Source organism: Citrus sinensis, chromosome 4 (genome assembly GCF_022201045.2).
Source record: "Citrus sinensis cultivar Valencia sweet orange chromosome 4, DVS_A1.0, whole genome shotgun sequence".
NCBI lineage: Eukaryota > Viridiplantae > Streptophyta > Magnoliopsida > Sapindales > Rutaceae > Citrus > Citrus sinensis.
Genome location: NC_068559.1, coordinates 3,755,679 through 3,776,465, shown reverse-complemented (window position 1 = coordinate 3,776,465; position 20,787 = coordinate 3,755,679). Strand labels below are relative to the sequence as shown.

Sequence of the window (20,787 nt, the reverse complement as noted above, 5' to 3'; positions counted from 1 at the left end):
AACCAGTTCAGGAAAACTAGTTATTAAGAACGGCAAAATCGTGTCACAACAATGGAAGCCTTTATACGTTGCAAGTGACACCCGATGCAACACAAGCGCGCTTCCATTTACTTTTTCTCCTAGCTAGTTTTCCTTCCTCATCCTCCACGTGGCAGAAGAGCTATTACCTCGGAAGATTCCCTCATGAACGTTAAAAAAATTTTAATACCAGGGCAGCAAAGCCAGTAAATTATAGATATGGTTATGGGAGGATGAGTTGCTTGAAAGATCATTGAAGAGTTCAGCAAGCGTTTGATTAGTAAAAACAGTTTCACATAACACCCCCAGAGAATTTGCAATCAGTCAATCGTCCAACATATATGTTAGTGTTGAGGAAAGTTTTTGAAAACCTTTTTTTTCCCCCCCAAAACTAGCTGGGAATATGCATATTTTATAGAAGAATGCTATAACTGCTAATTTCTACTCAAGTACAACAAAATTTTCTTCACTCCACTCGGACTCTTCATCCCGGGACTGGCAAAATCTGCACATATGAGAAAAGAAATAAATGAGCATGTGATAGGGTTTTTCAAGCCTTAACTGAAGCCAACCTCTAAAGATTTAACAGCCCTGCTAACTACTAAACAGATTATGACAAGGTAGCACACTAGGTGAGATTTATGAGTTATTACACCCACTGATCACTACAAACACCCGCTGATCACTACAAACACAAAAGCTTTATGTATAATACAGTGGAGACAAGACCGTAAACAAAAAATTCTGAAACCAACACAAAATCAATCCTTCCACAGGCAATTAGAATAGCCAAAGAGGCAGGGATGAAGAACAATGCAGATATAACTAGAAGGTATACTCGCATCAAAGTTGTAATATGACCTACCTAATAATTGTAAAAAATGTTCTAGAACCTTCTGGACAGTGAAGAGTTCTAGATCAACATCCATTCTGATGTGTATTAAGATATGCTTCCAACTGCTTTGTCGCCGCCAATATAAGACCTGAAATTGCAGTGTCATATTGTTAACTAGAAAATAAACTAGTCTCCACTTCAGGGAGCTCAAAGTAACTACAGCTATTCCAGACTAAGAGTTAATGTATAACTAATGTTTTACATCCAAGAATGTGATTTTGATTGAAAGGAAAGCCATGAAAATAGTACAAGCTGTTAAGAACGTACATAAATGTACATGTAAAATCTTTCTTCTAATACCATCCATTCTTAATTGAAAGGATTTTGGTGAATTTAAAAGAAAAGCAATATTCTCAATAAAAGGGCGGTGGACTTCACTCACTCCCTGTCATAATTACTAACTACTACAACAATTATTGAGGTATAACAGCTTTGTACGTTAAGTATATAAAGGGTAACACTTTACTGATTTTGCGTTTTAACATAAGTGACTTGTAAGAGCAGAAATATTTTAATTATTTAAATCTTTTATATGAAAAAAAAATTGGTAGATATAAAATTTGGGTTAAAGACAGTTTTGCACTTCAAATTTTATGGTATATTACAATTTTGGGTTGTATTTTATGCAAAGACAGATTTACCCCAATGATATCATCACGACATCATCGTTTGACCAAAGGCAGTAGCAGAAAAGTGTAACACTTTTATCTAGTTAATGTATAAAAGTGTTGCACCTCAATAATTGTTGAAGACGTTTGTTATCATGACAAAGTTAAAGTAATAAATTGGCCGTAACTCTTGATTTTAATGTCAATGGATCTTTAGATGTTAGCATGTACAGGGCTCCTTTGTCAACTGACAATTACCTAAAAACAGAGCTGAGGGCCTCCCCGGCCGTGATTTGAACTCTGGATGGAACTGTACTCCAACATAGAATGGATGACTTGGAAGCTCCAATATCTGTGGATACAGAAGGAAACAAAAGAACTTCAGATCTAACTTAGTTACGTGACATCCTACTGAAAGAGAATAAAGCTTCAATATCTGCAGAAACAGAATGGAACGAAAGAACTTCATATTTATCTTAGTTACGTGCCATACTACTCATTCTCCAGTAAAGAAGGGCAACAGACTTATGCCAAAGCATAATGATCTTCAATTCGTGTGAGAACGGATAGGCAACAATAAAAATCTGTCTTAAGTTGTTCAGCTTTTATGCCTATTGACGGATAGGCAACAATAAAAATCTGTCTTAAGCTGTTCAGCTTTTATGCCTATTGTGCAGAAGTTTAATCTAAGTTGTGCAGCTGTAACTGATTCATTTTCAATGGATTTCAAATATGGCTGAACATACACACAGCTTAATACGAATACTGAGAAAACCCACCTCCATTCTTTTTCCAGTTTCATCCTTCCCTACAAATTTTAGGCCAGCTTCTTCTAGAACTCCAATTACCTCTGGGTTCACCTGCAGTAAGCAATGATCAAAGTCTCATACCGTAACCATTGGAAACTAGGCATGTCAAGCATCTTTTTCTTCAAATCAAATCAAGTTTGACAACTAACCTCATATCTGTGTCGATGTCGTTCATCCACATACTCCGCATTACGATACCTAGCAAACAAGACAACGAATAGTGAACTTGAACAACAGCAAAATGCAAACATTAAATGTCCTTGTTTGGGTAAGCAAAACTATTGGATTCTAAATCCAGCAGTTGAAACCTCAAATCTACCAACTGCCTGCAAGTTGCTGGGCAAAAGGCAGCACCAAATGGAGGAATAATAACTTTGTGACCATACGAACCACCAGATTGGTCAACTGGTATATAAAAGTAATCACCCTAGGCACAAGCATCCATTGTTGTAGACAAATCACAACAATGAAGCTCAACAAATTGTTTAGTTGTATGTACAACAACATATATCTTGATGTTCTTTCTAAACTGAAAAATATAATCATCACGTACAACTTTGAGGTGACACAATCAGGGGTTTGGAATAATGTTCTTCGAGAACCTAGTCTCATCGTACTTCCCATATGTGTTCTTGAACCCTGCGTGTGGATAAAAAATGATCAATAACACACTTTGTATGGTAGGTGCAATGTTTCACAGTAACTGAGAAGATCAAAGCAACCGATAAATAATATACCTCAGGCATGAAAATTACTACAGGATTTGGTGTTTCAGAATCAAACTCATTGCTGTTTGCCCTTTTTAAACCCAGAACCTAAAGCAAAAAATTCAAGGCAATCAGAATATGGTACCACAATGTCCGGAAAATGGAACAGTGTATTCGAAGAGAAGTCACCCACAGATCTAGCAAACTCAATCACAGAAATCTGCATGCCTAAGCAAATGCCAAGATAAGGAATATTATTCTCTCTAGCATACTTTGCAGCCAAAATCATTCCTCCCACGCCACGATCTCCAAACCCACCAGGAACTAAGACACATTCAGCATTCTGCAAATGAACATTTTACCAAAAATAATTTAAAATCTATAATCACATTCAAATGCTGTTCTAACACTGTATGAAATGAAATGATGAAATATATTAGGGAGATTTATCTTAATTTATAGAAAGAAGCTCTGATGTTGACATGAGGAAATTCTTGCTTTTACAATCAGCATGAACGATTTTCAGATTCTGGCAGGAAGATGAGTGCAATTTGGTTGGTTAAAGAATAAAGGATATGGTGTAAGTGTTGATCAATAATTAGATGACTACAGTAATGCTTACCCTCAAAGTCTCCCATGCAGCAGCATGATCTTTTGGAGTCTGCAAGATGTGGACGAAACAATTTACACAAGGCAAAAATTTCAAGAATACGAAACAAAATTCAACAGAAACGCAACAAAGAAGGTTCAGTACCAGTTTTGCACTTTCATCTTCAAGGTCAGAAGCTGCAATCCAGTCAATTGATGGCTTCAATGAACAAGCAATGCAGGCATGAAGAAGGGCCTGTGACACAGAAGAAAGAGGCGAGTTGATGTAATACATTATATTCTGGGAAACCAAACCAGCCATTTTTATGTGCTTTATATAATAAATTCACTCTACATAACCAAGATCTAGTCATTAATTCACTCAACTATCCTAATTGAACAACTGGTACCATGGGGCACAGTGTCATTTAGTCCTTCCAAAATAACCTAAAATAATCTATATAACAATTAATGAGAAACCCAATGGTTTATGCTATTAGGCTGAGACCACTTAGTAGATGTAGTCTTCCCAAATCTTACACTTCACCAGTACACGTCTAACAAAAATAAACCAAGGTAAAAACTCAGCCACGCATGGATTAATCCAGTCAAAACAAGAATATTTCCATTTCTGAAGCTTCATCAGAAGCATGACATTCCAAAAACAATTAGATTAATACCACAAGTAGGACAGATGTTCTATGCTACAGCATATTGGATCCATCAGCATCCTTTTATAAAGTTTTTCCTGATTGGTAAATGACAGATCAATGTACATACTTTCGTCATAATTCTAAAGGCTCTATATGTTATATTGCTCCTCCTCTCGGTTAAACCGAGGGTTAAAGTAGGAATCACACCTTCACAACAGAAAGATACGAGTCTGCTAGGCCAACATATTTCCCAACCATTGCAATCCTCACCTGCCATATCAGCATGTTCTATAAATAATAAGGAAAAAAAATTAACGAGAAAAACAAGGCAGTGACAACAATGGCATCAGAATTGATATCTTCTGCTTCACGAAAGAAAAATTTGTTAAGGTTATCAGAAGTTTTACTAACAGAATTTTTGAGATTATCGTAAGTTTCGGCCCTCTTTGTCCAAGCTTGCAAATTTGGAGGAGCAGCTATGCTGCAAACAGAAGATTGTAGTCAGTTAGTTAATAAAAGAACAATGCTACCTCCTACATGTTCCAAAAACAGGCATTCTTCTTGCTTGTCAATCAAGTTCAAGTGGCAGCAACCCTTACATACTAATTAATCATAGATGTAATCAAAGCACCAAAGCACAGTCACAAGTTACTAAGGCAATCCTAACCTTATAAATAATCACAGATATAATCATTACACTCTTGAGAAATTCCAAGGTTGGCCAGGACTTTGATATAAAAATTAAGCCTTACATACAGAAGAAGCTGAAAGAAACACTAACCTCAGTAGATTTAGCTGTTTCAGAATTGAATGATGGGCATTTTGGTTCTGAAACAGGTATCCACACCAAAGAACATTAAAAAAATGTGAATAAAAATACAATGGAATTAAAAAAATAAGCAAAAGGAATCATAAAACTGTTAATAAACCCACTCGAAGTAAAAGAGGAACGTGCCAAATATTTGGAACGTCATGGATATTGAGAATATTGCCAATCTGAAAGAAACCATTAAAAGATATATAAGATGCTAATCAATAAAACAAAGATCAAAAAGAAAAAAAATTATCAAAAAACTTACTGGAACATGGCAGAACTGAGAAAGTTTCTCCTTCGTATTTTCCAACAGAGGCTGCAATAAAGTAGAAAAAATATGAAACAACATAATTAAAAAACAAATCAATGACATGTTCACAAAAGTCAATTCAACAAGCTCAGACTTGAGATGACTTGAATTTTTGCAACACATTGAAATCAGTGCATCTAAACCAGTCAGGCAACTGAAGACAACAATCTAAAAGATTCCACCGTCCACCAATTTTTTACCATCTGTTAACCCACTTGTATACATGCAGGTAGCAGGCAGCGAAAAAGAAATACCTGAGCAGAACGGCATGCCAATAGATGTGGTGTCAAGCCTAATGCTCTCAACTCCCGGACACTGTGTTGTGTAGGCTTAGTTTTCTGAAAGCAACGAGAAAGAGAGATTTAAGTCCTTGAAGCAAAAGAGTGAGCGAGAGAAAAACCACAACCCACCTCCGAAAAAAAAAATTATGATAATAATAATAATAATAAGTTGAATGAATTTTAGGAAAATTCCATTGATCTTGGCCTCTAATACTATGATCCAAAATGTAGAAAAAATTCATATTGCACATCTGGTATAAAGGTTTACACAAAAGGCAAAAGCTATTAATTACTATTAGACCAATGAAAACCTATGTTAGGCGCAAATATAAAGGGGCAGGGGCAGTTTAGTACTTTTCAAGGGCAGGGGCAGTTTAATAATTTTAGTTATTCATTAATTAGGGCTCAGGTATAAATAAGAGATTAAGGAATCGTTTAGGGTTTATGCTGAGTTTTCTGAAGTAGTAGGAGTGATTAAGAGTTTTGGGAGATTGACCTACCTTTTGAATTGTAGGTCAGGATTGTTCTTTCTTTCGATTCAATTAAAAAAATTCAGCCCTTATTTAGCCCTAAGCCCTATCAATTACCTGCTCTCCAACAACACCCAGCACAGGTATCAGGCTCACATGAATGAGGCAAAAGTTATCCGGACCTGGAGGAAGGAATAGAGAATTAAAGTAAGCAACTGTTTTACATTATAATGGGATTTCAAAACCCAAGAGCATATGCCTAGCACATGACGTAAATCAAAGAAAATATTTTCTGAATTTCCATTAGCTTTTGATAATAAAACAAATGGCCTATCCAGCATAGCATCAAGCATTTAGCACAACATAATTACATAAATAATTCAATCAAATAGAAATGTACCATGATGCTGATAAAAATGTCATGCCAGCAATTAAAAAAGCATTACATAAGAGATTCCGAGTATGTCTATGACACTAATTAGCAGTCCATAAAGCTCGACCTTACAGCATCATATATACAACCTTACCCACTGAAAAGGACAATTGTCGCAAAGCCTCGATGAATGGCATTGATTCAATGTCACCTAACAAAAAATTGGTGTTAATCAAACAACTTATCAAGAATTCTCGATGCACCATAAGTCTTATTGTAACAGATAGTTCTTACCAACTGTACCCCCCAACTCGATCACACAAACATCTGCTGGGCCCTCTTTCCCATCCACAGGAATTACAGCCACAGATTCAATCCAATTCTTAATAGCATCTGTGATGTGTGGAACCACCTAGGCTCCACCCAAAGAGAAAAAAAAGCTAAAGTCACCAGTTTTCTCTTTATACAAATTCAGATAAAGTAACCTTTAGCGAATTACAGACGCTACCTGAACAGTCTTTCCAAGATAATCACCTTTTCGTTCCTTCTCAAGGACAGACTGATCAAAAAATGAACAGGATGATCATACTATAGCAACTCATGTACAACTCAAAAAATGAAAAATTTCACATCAGAAAGATAAAAATTCAATCACTCACCTGATATATCTTTCCAGTGGTGATGTTGTTGTTTTTTGTAAGTCTAACATCGAGGAAACGTTCATAGTTACCCAAATCTAAATCCACCTTTTTGAGAAAAATACCAAAATAATTATAAACTAGTAAACACACTAATTGGTTATTATTTACTTATTTAACTCACAATGCGGTGCAAGATTTTTACATTGTCATTCAAACTTGAGGATGAATAAAATTTACCTCTCCGCCATCATCAAGAACAAAAACCTCCCCGTGTTCAAAAGGAGACATGGTACCAGCATCTGTATTCAGATAAGGATCTGCAAAACAAGAGACGCAGTTAACAAACTTGAAAAATTAAAAAAAAAATTCAAATCAAATATGCACATTAATATTAGAACAATAATAATAATAGTGAATGGAATGAGACCGATTTTAATAGAGGTGACGCGAAGGCCACAAGCTTTGAGGACGACGCCTATGCTGCTGGCGGTGACGCCTTTGCCAAGCCCACTCACAACTCCACCAGTAACCAACACGTACTTCATTTTCTCTACTCGCTCTGTCTCTCAGTTTTGATTTTGGTTTTTTACGTCTGGTTTTAGTTCTTAGTTCTTTATTGTAGGCAAAGTATTTGTGTTAATGTCGGAGCGGGAAAGGCCAAGGCAGAGGCAAAGGACGAGGGTAAACGCGCGTCAGCTGGTCGCTTGTGAAGGAAACTCTGTCATACGGTTTCAACCAAACCTAAAACGGCGCGGGGCGCCGCCTCATTAACCAATTTGATGTTGCCACGTCAAATCAAAAGTTTTTGGCCTTTTTGGGACTTTTATTTTCAAAATGACACGCCGTGAGTTAAAAGGGCACGGCAACAAAGTCTTTTTATTTTTTTATTTTTGGTCATAATAACAACAATATTCTTCCTTTTTGTCTGAAAGGGGCTTAAACCACCGGACACCTGCAACTTGTTAATATCTTTTTCAGCCTCTTTTTTATTATGGAGAATATATAGTTATAATTCATTAATTGAATAATTCGCGCACTCATCCATTTAGATGCTTCCACTAATTTCACTTTTTTTTTTTGGATGGTTAGGCTAACGAGTAACGTTACGTATTTTTAATTAATTAATTTAATTTTTATTAATTGATTGATTAGATAATACTAATTTATTAACTTATATATTGTAAAAAAATTATCAACTCTTAACTCTTAATAAATAATATATTATTTAAAATAAAAATTTGAAATTTGTATTATTTGTCTATGCTGATTGCACCAAAGGATAGCTAATAATACATAATTAGATTGATAATCTTAGCGGTATCCAATCTTATCGGAAAAAGTGAAATCTTGTCATTTTTCATCTACACCACCAGTTAAGAAATAGTGTCTCATGGAGTCATGGTGCCACTTTTATTGTCTTTTATTTATTTTTTTTTTAAAATTAATAGGAAACATGGAACTACGTGGTAATTGTTGATTTTATTATAAGAAAAGTGACAGATAAAAAATTATCGTCATGGTGTCTCCATGGTAACTGTTGATTATTATTATAAGAAAAGTGACAGATAATAAATTAAAAAATAAAGAAAAAAACTTTTTTTGGATTCTTAAAAAGTGGGAAATTGGTAACCCACGTTTGAAAAATTGGCATCCATTCGAATTTAAAAGAATCGGCATCCAAGACAAGTAGAATATTCAAAATTGGGGTTTGAAGAAACAGCAAATTAAATTTAATGAATTGGGTTTGAAGAAACAAAAAATTAAATTTAATATCCAATAAGATATTCACCTAAAACTGTTGCTAGCAAAGCCCTTTAAGCCTGAGAAGGTAAATGCATTTAAATTTAATGAATTGGGTGGGAGAAATTTTTTCAGCTTCCAGAGATTGAACCCTAGCCGCTGCAGTCCTCATTTTGATCAGCCAGTGCCACGTAGCAAGTCAATGCAAGCACAGAACAATAACCACAAAAATAAATAATTAAATTAAAATAAAATAAAATCTCAAATGTCCCATAAGTTGCCCCGTCCAAGGACCAAAGAAACCAAATTAAGTATCATTAATCACAATTCTCCCAAAATTTTTGTTTTATTAATTGTTTTAATTTAAAAAATATGATATCATGTGTTTTGTGGGGTGGTTATGTTGATAGTGTGGATTGATTTGTCTTAGAACAATTTTTTGGGATGAATATAATTGGGAATGATTTAAAAATAAGAGAACAACTATCAGAGGCGACAGAGGTGGTTGCCAGCGGCAAAATCCGAGATGGTCAAGCCACGTAAGTGTTGGCGAGAGTGATGAGTTTCTGAAAAATCCTAACATTAACGAAAAATTGAGAATCATGAGGAAGGAATTGAACTTGTTTTTTTCCAAATTGAACTTAATAGTATTCAGTGAGTGCTTCGAAGGGTATTTTGTTGTCTTTTTAGAATTGTGATAGGCTGTGACGGGTCATTTCCCTCAATTTAGCTATTTAACTCCAATTTTTTAGCCTCTTTAGGGTTGGACACGTATTAGCCAAGAAATTGTCATTGACGATATCATATATTAATCTCTAGTTGACTCATTTGAAATGAGCCAATTGAATTTTGGGGCAACTGATGCCTCTTTTGGTGGCTTATATTTTAGTTGACTTGGTTTCCTCTCTGAGTCTTGGTGCATGTGATCTTCTCGTGAGAAATTTTGAAAGGATTCCTGCGAATTTCATATCATGCCGACATGGCGACATGTAATAATTTTGGTTTAAGCCCTGTCATTGTTATAGTAGTCCCTTATCTATACCTGACAACCTTAAGATATTTTTATGTGCTGTTTTTAGCATTTTCTAAATTAGTAGGGTGGCTCATGCTCTCTCTCTCTCTCTCTCTCTCTCTTTTTAAGTCTTCTCATTTTACTCCTATCCTTTGATTTTTCTTTCTAACATACTGTAAGGACATATCGGTCAATAGGACTATTGTACACATGTCACGCCCTAATTACATGACCTAAGTTTTACCACCAACACTAATCTTAATTTCCAAAACTAAATTAAACAAATAGAATATGACTTCATATAACTATCTTGTGCAGCATAATTTACAGAGATATTTCTCACGCACCTCAGTTGGAGAGGCAAAGAATGTACCCAGGTTTAGAGATTTCTGAGTCTTGGCTTCGAAGTACCGGGACCCAAGTAATAGAAAGTACAGAAACAGAATCTATTATGAATGGAAAATGCTAAGTAGCGAGAGGGATGAGAGAAGGACGACAGAAACGGCAATCTTTCCTGTCGTTTCTCCTCTCATTTCCTCTCACTCTTTAAACATAAAAAAAATAAAAGAAATGGTCAAATGAATAAACAAATGGCGTTGGAATGCTTTGCTCACTCTTTCACTTTTTCACTTCCCCACGATTTCACTTTCCTCTCTCCTTGACTTTTTCGTTTTCCCCCAAAACTTTCCTCTCTCTTTCACTTTCATTTTTCTCTTTCACTTTCATTTTCCTCCATTTCGTCAGTTCTCACGCAGCTTCACGACCTCCTCCGTCTTCCCCTCTCTCGGCTCTCTCGGCAAAGATTAAGTGAGCAGTGGGCTTTTTCAGCTTGTTCTTTTTATTTTAATTTTTTGTTATGTGAAAGATCTGGCGTAGAATTTAAGTGTATTGTGGAAGTTAAGTTCTTTTTGTTTTAATTTTTTGTTATGTGAAAGATCTGGCGTGGAATTTAAGTGTATTGTGGAAGTTAAGTTTTTTTTTTCTTTTAATGTTGTTGCTGGATCTTGTTGTAATTTAAGTTTCTGGAATTTAGTAAATTGTTGCGGGTTATGTTATGAATTTTGTTTTATTTTAACTTTGGTGTTTATGTTGTGAATTTTGTTGCGGGTTATGTTACGATATGCAAAATTTATTTCAATATTATTTATTTTTAACAATTGTTATATCAATAATGCAATGAAGACAACAATCGCTGCAATTGATGTTTGATTTATATTTGTTTCGATTATTTCCATTATTATTTCAGTTAGATTTATCTTTGAACTGTCAAAATTGAAATTTAAGTTAGAAAAAGTGGCAAATTAAAAAATCAAACAAAATGTTCGGTTATTGTGTTGTTTTTGTTTAATGGAATTAAGATTTTGGTAAATATTACAATTATACAAATGATACATGCGTCCAAATATTCCTCAAACTATTCTCGCCACTCAACAATAACCATGAATGTTCTTTTTTTATATAATTATATTAGTTAAGGATACAATTAAAACTTACACCAAGATAATCATTTGGTATGCCATCCCAAGTATATTCACCACAAATCCTCAAAAAAATAGGTCCATCCGGAGATCGAAAGTGGTCAAGTAATTCATAATATTGCTGCTCAAACCAATGGTGATCCTGCAATTAACAATGCTAACTAAGTATGACTAAGCCAAATTCACATTAATTTTACATTTCTACTCGAAAATTAAAAAAAAATGCTTCATTTAATAATTTATCAGGTGGATTTTAAAAAATCTACTGCTGTAAAAAAAAATGAAAAAATTAAACTATCGAGTAATTCAGCATATTCAGAGATACATACATAGAAAAAAAAATGGGGAAGAAAAGAGAAAAATGGAATTTAGGAAATATGAATAACTTTAGAGGAATAGGGAGAGAGAGGAGCCGGTTACATAAGGTGAGAAATGATCGAGAGAATGTCTTTGCTAGTGCAAAGCCGAGAAAAAAAACTACTAGTGCAAAGCCTTCCCCTTCGTTAAAGAACTTTAGCCGAGAAAAAAAAAATTACTAGTGCAAAGCCTTCCCTTTTTGTACGAAGCAAAGGTAATCAAGAACTTTAGCCGTGAGGGATTTGGAAGCGTGAGGCACGCCGGAAGGAAGCCGTGAGGGATCTGGAAGCGTGAGGCACGCCGTAATCCGTGACGGAGCTTCTGGAAGCGTGAGGGAGAGAAGCTGGTGAGGGAGAGAGGAAGAGTGAGGGCTGGAGACAAAATGCTAAAATTTCTCTCTGCACAAAATGATAAAAGCAGTCTTTCTTTATTATTTTTTATTCATTCTTTAGCGAGAGGAACGAGAAGCGAAACGACAGAAGAGGATGCCGTTTCTCTCGTCATTCTCTCGTTCCTCTCGCTACCTAGCAGCGCTCATTATGAATTAGGCCAGGGTGTTTAAGTTGTATGCTCGTTAAAGAATAATGCGTTCCACCCCCCTTAAATATTCTCATAAAACCCTACCCTCATTTTATTAATTATAATTCTATTACTGCTACAGAAAATCGCGTAAAATAATTAATTATTGTGTGACAAAATAAATTTGGAAATAACAAAAAATAAATTACCATTGAAAATTTTTTATTATTAAAAATTAGGTGTACGTTGGTGTTTATTTTCCTAGATGATAGTTCAATTTATTTAATTAATCAAAATTACAAATATTTTGGTGGTGTTGAAAAAAAAGTATTTTTGAAATTTGAAAACGAGAATTTGTTTTAGAATATTCCCTTTTCAAAAATTTATAAAATCGGTTTTCAAAAAGTTGATATTTTACGTTAGAAAACCGTCTCCATAAAAAGCTAGAAAATAGCAAAAGTGCCTTCAGTTTCAGTATTTGTCTCTGTCTCATCTCACTCACTCACTGACCACTACATGTCCCTTTGATGAAACATGTAATTCTAAAATATGGTTTTTGTCATCTTCCCTTCCAAAAGACGAAACAGGTAATTCTCCATCTCAATTCTCAAGTGAAAACTTATTAATTATTTATAGCTAGGGCTTGGTTTAAATTATTCTTTAATTTTCGAATTTGCTTGGGTTTTTTTATGCTTTCATCAGTTGATACTGAGAAATTAGGAATTTTTGGATTTGGGAAAACATTCAAATGCAAATGCTCTAATAATACACACAATCTTCATAATTTTTATGTAACTTGAGTTACTAAAGAAATAGAAATGTTACATTGTGAAAGATATACCTCATTCACTCTTATGTATCCTGTTAAAGCCAATATATATTATTAGAAGAAAAAACACAGATTAGTGGCAAGGTTTAACAATTTGCCTGAAGAATTGGTGGTTGAGACTCTTGCATTGCTGCCTGTAGACTCACTGATTTGAGCCAAACATGTACAAAAAACATGTTCCTCATTGCAAATCCTACATTCGTAGTTAAGCAACTTTGCAACCAGTTACATAACAAGAAAACTGCTTGTGTTCTTCTCAAATCTAAGGTTCGTATTGGTGTTGGTTCTGGTGAGAAAGGAAATGGCCTGTCCTTGCTCATTCTTAGTAACAAAACACAAACATCTCTTGGTGTGGATCATGTTTCTGTCATTGACAATATCATTCATATTCCTTTTTCCGAGGAAAAAAACGTTTACTGACATGATGGGTCATTGCAATGGCATTATATGTTCCATTTACTTGATTGTGATAAGTTCGTGTTAGCTAAGCCAGTTATCAAGGAATTTAGAGAACCTGACAGACACTGAGTAAATTATTTGCAAGATTCCTTGTCATGTTGTTTTGGCTTTGGTTATGATCCCAAATCCAATGTTTACAAAGTCATCCAATTCCCGAGCTGGATCGGTAATTCTGGTTTGATTCGTCCTCCTGAGTACAGATTCCTGGAGAGTACTCAACCACACAGATGTAAGATATTTTGTTTGGAACTTTAATTTTCAATACTTAAAATGGGGCTTGTTATTGGTTGGCATGTGATTATGGTATGAACATCAAACAGTTTATCCTTTACTTTCACATGAGTGATGAGGTCTTTCAAAAGATACGGTTACTGATTTATAATGGTAACCAATTCTGTAGGCTTACGGCGTTGAATGAATCTATTACGTTTGTTTTGCATCATTCCGACAAGTGTCCATATTCATACAAGAAATGGATCATCATCATCGATGAATTTGGTCCCAATTGTACTTGGAAAATTTTATTGATGATTGGACCCATCCGGGGCTTCGAAATCCAGTGGTATTTTGGAAAAACTAGCTTATTTTCAAAGATGTGGATGGAATGGCATGCCGCTTCAATCTTGGTATCCAAGAAATAAAAAATCTTCCCGGGCAGAGGGATCTTAAACACTTTTCTGTTGTAACTTATGTGAACAGCGTAGTTTCAGTTAGAGGAGGAAACAAGTTTGACATAGAGTATGACCTGACGAGGGAAGCTATGCATCGATTATAGTTTCTGACTGCTGTATATCTCTTGAAAGCCGACATAAAGAAACTCACAGATTTGTACCAATGATAAGATTTATCTCTCTCGTCATCTATTGCTAGACATGGTTCCATCATTTACTGTAATTATTTTGTGTATGGAAATGATGTAATCGTCTGTACTTTTAGAAAGTAGGTGAATTTTATTCACTTAATGAATTGCTTGTGGTATGTGATGTACTTTGCCATCCTTTTAAATTGGCATATGACCCTTTCATATCAATAAAGCTACTTAGATTTTTATCATACAAACTCATAAGTGCTAGTGCTTGTAGATGGACTAAATTCCAAGGTTAATTTCCATATTTCAGTTCTTTGCAGTTCGAAACTTGGACCTGAAAAAGAACATTTGAATCTCTTCTTCATCTTTAATTCAACATTAGCTTGTAAGTATAATTGACGTGGGGATTTAATTACTACATTTTCCACAAACTATTGCTATATCTCATGATATTAACATACCAAAGAAGAACTCCTCCAGCGGATAGCTCAATTAGTGGGCTATCTCGCAAAACGTTTAAGGATGAAGCAACGTTAAGGCACTGGATTGGGCAATCAGTCAATAAAAACCATAGGATTTTATTTGATATTCTGTCTTTTAATCTGTTCTGTGCCTCTATTTTTTTTTTTCCGGGTAGTGCAATTCAATGCCTTTATCTGATGCTATGTTAATCAATTCTAGGAGAAATTTTAGAATAGATGTACTACAACTAATTGATGCATGCATGACAAATGTAATTGAATTTAATACAACCACCACTTGCATGATAGTTGTTCAAAATAAATGCACACATGTCATGGTATTATTAATTGTTGTATGAATGACATGGTACCTCAGATGTATTCTAGAATTTATCCAATTCTAGGGTTCTTCAATTAATGTGATTAGTCCGAGATGAATTCTTCAACAAATGGCATTTATCTTGGCAAGCACATTGATATGGTGCCCTAGGTGCATGTGTATTAGATTAAGAAAGAAGAAGAAATCAATAGCTAGATTCTTCAACCAGTGACATGTATTTTGGCAAGTATATTGATATGGTACTCATAACTAGGTTTAGTGATCTTCCTGAAGACTTAGTGGTCGAGATTCTCCCCTTGCGACCTACAGACTCTCTGTTGGATTGCAGATCGTACAAAAATCATGGTATGCTCTCATTGCAAACCCCAGATTCGTAGCTAAGCAACTTCGCAACCAGATAAGTAACAAGGACACTTGTGGTATTCTTCTTTTACAAGCACGATGTCTCCAGGCAGCTTCATGGGAAAAGCGTGCCTTATGCTTCCGCTTCTTCAATAACAATACTGGAACAGCACCCGGTGAGAATAACCCTTTTGCTGTTGGGAATATTTAATTTGTATGAGCATGGAAAGGTTGAAAATATGCCGGCTCATTCCCATGGCATTATATATGTCTCTCTTTGAAATCTGGTACAATTATTTCAGCGAATCCTGCTATCAGGGAATCCAGGAAGCTTCCTGAAACTTGCATACACAGTCGTGGTTCAGGTCCGAAATACCGAACAATGGTGTTAGGTTTGGTTATGATCCCAAATCCAATGATCTCAAGGTTGTCTGATTCATTCGTCTTTCTTCTTATGTGTATTCTCCTACAGGGGTGGAAGTGTACACTTTGGGTACTGATTCCTGGAGAGAACTAAAGAGAAAAGACCTACGCGGAGTTGAGGATAGTTTTCTTCTGTTGTTACTGAGTCTGATTGTAAAGACATCAATGGAGCTTGTTATTGGGTACAGGCACGTGTTATTAACGAGAAGCGCAGATAGTTCGTCCCCGCGTTTGACATGAGTTATGAGTTCTTCCAAAAAGATATCAATGCCGAATTATACTATTTCAAAAGTTTTCAGGCTTATGGTGTTCAATGAATCTCTTGAAATGGTTATGCATAATTTGATCGGGGGTTCATATTCCTTGGTCATATGGGTCTTGAAATTCAATGGAAGAAATATGGATGAGATTATGACGGAAGACAAAAATGGTTTTGTATGTTGGCACAACCTTGTTACCCTAGAAATTAGAAACCTTCATCTTCCTGTAGAGAGGCATCGGGTAAAATTTGCTATTGTTAATTACATGAGCAGCCTAGAGGATGAAATAAGCTTGATACAGCACATCACAATTTGACCGAAATATAAATGTATCTCAATTTTTGTTTTTTGTCAATGTCGAAAATAGATAAAAGGTAGAAAACCAAAGTTACAAATTGTTGTATACAATCTCAGCTGCCTTTCTCTCACTCACATTTTCTCTTCGAATTCTCACCCTCAATACTGAAAACGAAACAGGTATTCTCAGATTTCAAGAAAAAGCTTATGAATTACAAGTTATTTGTAGCTAGGGTTTCGTTTATATTATTGATTAATATTTGAATTTGTCTGGTTTTTTTTTTTAATGTTTTCGTCATTTAATCATGAGAAATTAGGAATTTTTGGATTTGGGAAAATGTTAAAATGTAAATCCTTCTCATAAACACAACTGACAAGCTTGTGGATTTTTAAGTAAACTTGATTTATTAACGAAAAAGATATTTTTTTTTAATAAAAAAGAAAACAAAACTTACTAAGAGACGAAAACAGGCCTTTGCTTAGCCAGCAAGTTTTTGCTTTCTTTGGCTAATTCTGTCTTAATAAGTCCGACTTAGGGTTTTAAATTTGGATGAAACAACACCACGCCGATAACGTTGCGAATCGCTCGCTCTATTTTTTACTCTATATATAAAAAGAGTAATGATACAGCCACAAACTCTTGTACAAACTTATTTTGTACAAACTGATGTGGCATGATAAGATTGGTTGCATTAAATATCACTTGGCCCACATGATTTGTTTTTATTAATTTATATTTTCATTCAACCAATAAATTAATACCACGTCAGTTTGTACAAAATAAGTTTGTACAAGAGTTTGTGGCTGTATCATTACTCATATAAAAATTTGTGTGAGGGGCAGAAGAGGCAGAAGGAAGCACTTCGCTTGCAGGAGCTAGCAGGAGGAGCTGGAGACGTCATTCAATTTGCAGCATTCAATTTGCAGAACGAGGTGGAGAAGTTGGAAACGATAGCGGCCGATCCGAAGCTCCGGTTCCTTAATATTTGTAATTCAGGATCCCCTAAGTTACAGAAAGTTTTATAATACTTATGAATAAATTGTGAATAATTGCATACGCGGACGCTATCATAGCAAGTGCTTCGGATCTCTGTCCATATTTGTAATTTTCTTTTTCCCGAAAATGTGTTGGCTCTGGAATTTTATGGGTAAATCTCTGTCTCTCTATATATATCTTAGGTCTTCGGCGATTGCTAAATCATCACGAAACAAGGATTACAATTTTCAAATATGGAGGAGGAAAGCGTTGAGTACGAGAGGAATCAACCGATGCACGACGTGCTTGATTTCAGTGATCGCAGAAGTCGCCGAGATCCAATTACTCCGGGGCTCGTTTCAACAGGAGGTAATTAGCACAGAACATAATTCAATGCTTATTTATTTGTACTTCATGCTTATAAGAATCAAAATAGATATTAAATATGCCTTAGATTAGCTTGGAAGTTTGTGTTTTCTTTGTCTAATTCTGTTTTAATACGTCCGACTTAGGGTTTTAAAATTGGATGAAACAACACCACACCGATAACGTTGCGAATCGCTCGCTCTGTTCTCTCTCTCTCTCTCTCTCTCTCTCTCTATATATATATATATATATATATATATATCTATTATTTATTAGGATCGCTAATTTGATTTTTAATTTGCTTTTCCAGACATTCTAGATCCAATAAGAAGTATAGATGCCATTAACTCTGATAAAGAACTGATGCTGAATGAGAGTCTGTTGAAATATCTCGAAGAAAGGCGAAGGGGAAAGCAGAGAGGATTCAGTATCAGAAATACGAATGAGTATTGGAAGAATAGGAGATCGGAGAGTCCGAAGATGTCAAAGAAGAAGCAGGAACAGTTTTATAGTATAGTGAGAGAAGAAGCGGCTGACAGAAAGGCTAAGCGTGCTATGGCCAGGATGGAGATTATGAAGGGTGGGCAACACTTGCAGAAAAATGAGGATGATTATTTTGGATTGGATGAAATATTGAGAGAACAAGCCCTGTCACAGGAGAATAAGACTGTGGGGCAGCAGCAGCAACCATCTGAATTTCACAAGTCCATTGACATTGAGACTGCACATGAAGTCCCGAATATGATGGAAAAATATTTGTGTGAGGAGCTGAAGAGGCAGAAGGAAGCACTTCGCTTGCAGGAGGAGCTGAAGAGGCAGAAGGAAGCACTTCGCTTGCAGGAGGAGCTGGAGACATCATTCAATTTGCAGAAAGAGGTGGAGAAGTTGGAAACGATGGCGGCCGATACAAAGCTGCAGTTCCTTGATATTGAGAAAATTGTTAGTGTCTTGAGCCAAATCGAGCAAGAGAGTTCTTCTGGAACATTGACTTTGGACTCACTTGCATACTATTTCATTGACTTAAAGAGGAGGTTTTCTCTCGATTTTGAGGTCCTTAAGTTGTCCCGTGTTGCTTATTCACTTGCTTTGCCCTTTTTTATGAGGATGTTCCAAGGTTGGCAGCCTCTTCGAAATCCATCCCATAAACTCGATGTGGTGTCAGTTTGGATGGATGTGCTGGAATTTGACTACTGTTGTGATGACTCAGAGAAATCGATGCCTTATACTTGGCTGGTTTCAAAGATTGTCTTACCTGCTTTGAGCATGTCTAGCGCCAATACCTGGGACACGAGTGACTCTGAGCAGATGCTTAGATTCTTGGAGTGTTGGGAAAATTTGCTGCCTCCTTCAGTTTTTTATACTATTTTGAATGAAATAGTTATGCCAAAACTGTCAAGTGCTATAGAGTCTTGGGACGCACTTCGGGAAACTGTTCCAATCCATGATCTGGTGCTTCCGTGGATTCCATTCTTGGGATTCAGAGTGGGCGGGGGTTTGTATGAGATGATTCTTACAAAGCTGAGAAGTGTTCTTGATGCTTGTCACCCAGGTGACGTTTCTGCATATAGTATACTGTCTCCTTGGAAGATTATGATTGATACGGAAACGTGGGAACAGCTTATGAGTCAATATGTAGATCCGAAACTGCGGGTTAACCTACAAGAGCTGGGGCAGTTTGAGTCTCAGCAGAAAGCAGCAGGACAAGCCCAAGAGAAAGCAGCCGCGGCCGACCTTGATAGTGGAACCCTGATAGATGGTATGGATGCAGGGAGTGACGGTGGGATGACTCGGAGACCACTGCAGGTTATCCTAGTAGAGCTTGAAAAGAGTCCTGAAAACCAGAACCTTGTTAACGGTGATGAGATGTTGTCCCTCGCCACTGATGCGGCGCAGGTGCTTCAACCTGGTTTCAGAAAACGCTGTTATCGTATGGTGCTGCGGACAATACCACTTGAAGATGCTTAAGGATTCTTTTGTAAGGAGATATGCGCATGCTGATTTGAAGTGTTGTAATACACAGAACTTCGGCTGAGACGAAGAAAGTATCTTGTTCTAGTTCGTAAATTCATTTTTAAAAGACGGTGGAGCGATGAGTAAAAGCTGAAAATAAAATCAATATTTTCTGAAAACAATCGGCCAGCCTCTTGGCGGCCATTCTATATGCAATTTAACCGTACGTTTTTCTTATATTTCATTCATTCACTACATTGCGTTGGGTGTTTACTAAGTTGCAGTGCTCTCAATTTTTTTGTTGTTAGTAAGAAGTTTTTCATTGCAGTAACACAAACACAAGTTATATTAAAGTTTGTAAATATAATTAAAAAAATTTGTATCAATTCAGGATAACTAGTTATTAAGAACCAAAAAAAAATAAAAAATTATGACCCAATAATGGAAAACTTAAGCACGTTGTAAATAAGACTTGATGCAACAAGAGCGAGCCTTTCTTTTATAGAAGCTTTTATTTTATTTTTACTGTTTTCCATTCACTTTTTCTCCTAGCTATTTTTTCTTCCACAACCTCCTTCTCCCTTCTCTCCCTCCCTTATCCGTGGCAAAAGAGCTATTATGCCGGAAGATGAACTTAAAATTTTTAAATAGCAGGGCGTCAAAACCAGTACAGAAGTGAAGTCCATGGACATGATTAAATATATTAAAAGAAACTAATTAAATCTAGCGATAACGCCTTTTTACTTTCTTAGACTTTAAAAGAATATATATGATGATCCCTTGCACAGCCCCACGAGTGAATTTACAGATACGACTACATGTGATTATGATAAAGATTATGGGAAGAGGAGTGTCTTGAAAGATAATGAAGTTTATGGGTGATGATGCGGCCAATGAAGAAAAAGTTCATCAAACGTTTGATTAGTCAAAACAGTTTTATATAACATTACATCCCTGGTGAATTTGCAATTAGCCAATCGTCCAACATATATATTATTGGTGA

At 35.8% G+C, this 20,787-nt stretch overlaps 2 protein-coding genes across 3 annotated transcripts; one reads left to right on the top strand and one right to left on the bottom strand.

Moving 5' to 3' along the window:
- Positions 1-256: 256 nt before the first annotated feature.
- LOC102615633 (uncharacterized) lies at positions 257-7,962 on the bottom strand. The gene is made up of 23 exons (XM_006485848.4): positions 7,595-7,962; positions 7,405-7,484; positions 7,186-7,272; positions 7,035-7,085; positions 6,821-6,938; positions 6,681-6,737; positions 6,271-6,335; positions 5,657-5,740; positions 5,358-5,408; positions 5,212-5,274; positions 5,060-5,106; positions 4,690-4,759; positions 4,486-4,548; positions 3,792-3,881; positions 3,660-3,698; positions 3,231-3,380; positions 3,068-3,145; positions 2,884-2,969; positions 2,480-2,528; positions 2,301-2,381; positions 1,780-1,873; positions 884-1,001; positions 257-523 (listed from the first exon to the last, which is right to left on the bottom strand). Exons 1-22 carry the CDS (start codon positions 7,710-7,712, stop codon positions 937-939), a joined length of 1,686 nt encoding a protein of 561 aa, XP_006485911.1. The 5' UTR covers positions 7,713-7,962; the 3' UTR covers positions 257-523; positions 884-936.
- Positions 7,963-17,320: 9,358 nt separating this feature from the next.
- On the top strand, positions 17,321-20,023 carry LOC102615935 (septin and tuftelin-interacting protein 1 homolog 2-like). 2 transcript variants are annotated; one of them, XM_006485850.4, is made up of 3 exons: positions 17,321-17,480; positions 17,672-17,837; positions 18,145-20,023. In XM_006485850.4, the coding sequence occupies exons 2-3, from the start codon at positions 17,723-17,725 to the stop codon at positions 19,797-19,799; spliced, it is 1,770 nt and encodes a 589-aa protein (XP_006485913.2). In that variant the 5' UTR covers positions 17,321-17,480; positions 17,672-17,722; the 3' UTR covers positions 19,800-20,023. The 2 variants fall into 2 exon arrangements, with proteins under 2 accessions (XP_006485913.2, XP_006485912.2); XM_006485849.4 differs by lacking the exon at positions 17,321-17,480 and having other exon boundaries at positions 17,550-17,837.
- Positions 20,024-20,787: the final 764 nt, after the last annotated feature.

Excerpts from the sequence above, each read along its gene's own strand:
- LOC102615935 (XM_006485850.4), top strand. The coding sequence starts at position 17,723 with ATGGAGGAGGAAAGCGTTGAGTACGAGAGGAATCAACCGATGCACGAC. Across the intron at positions 17,838-18,144 it reads GGGGCTCGTTTCAACAGGAG|ACATTCTAGATCCAATAAGA; the intron begins GTAATTAGCACA and ends TTGCTTTTCCAG.
- LOC102615633 (XM_006485848.4), bottom strand. The coding sequence starts at position 7,712 with ATGAAGTACGTGTTGGTTACTGGTGGAGTTGTGAGTGGGCTTGGCAAA. Across the intron at positions 7,485-7,594 it reads CGTCACCTCTATTAAAATCG|ATCCTTATCTGAATACAGAT; the intron begins GTCTCATTCCAT and ends CTTGTTTTGCAG. Across the intron at positions 3,882-4,485 it reads CGTATCTTTCTGTTGTGAAG|GCCCTTCTTCATGCCTGCAT; the intron begins GTGTGATTCCTA and ends TCTGTGTCACAG.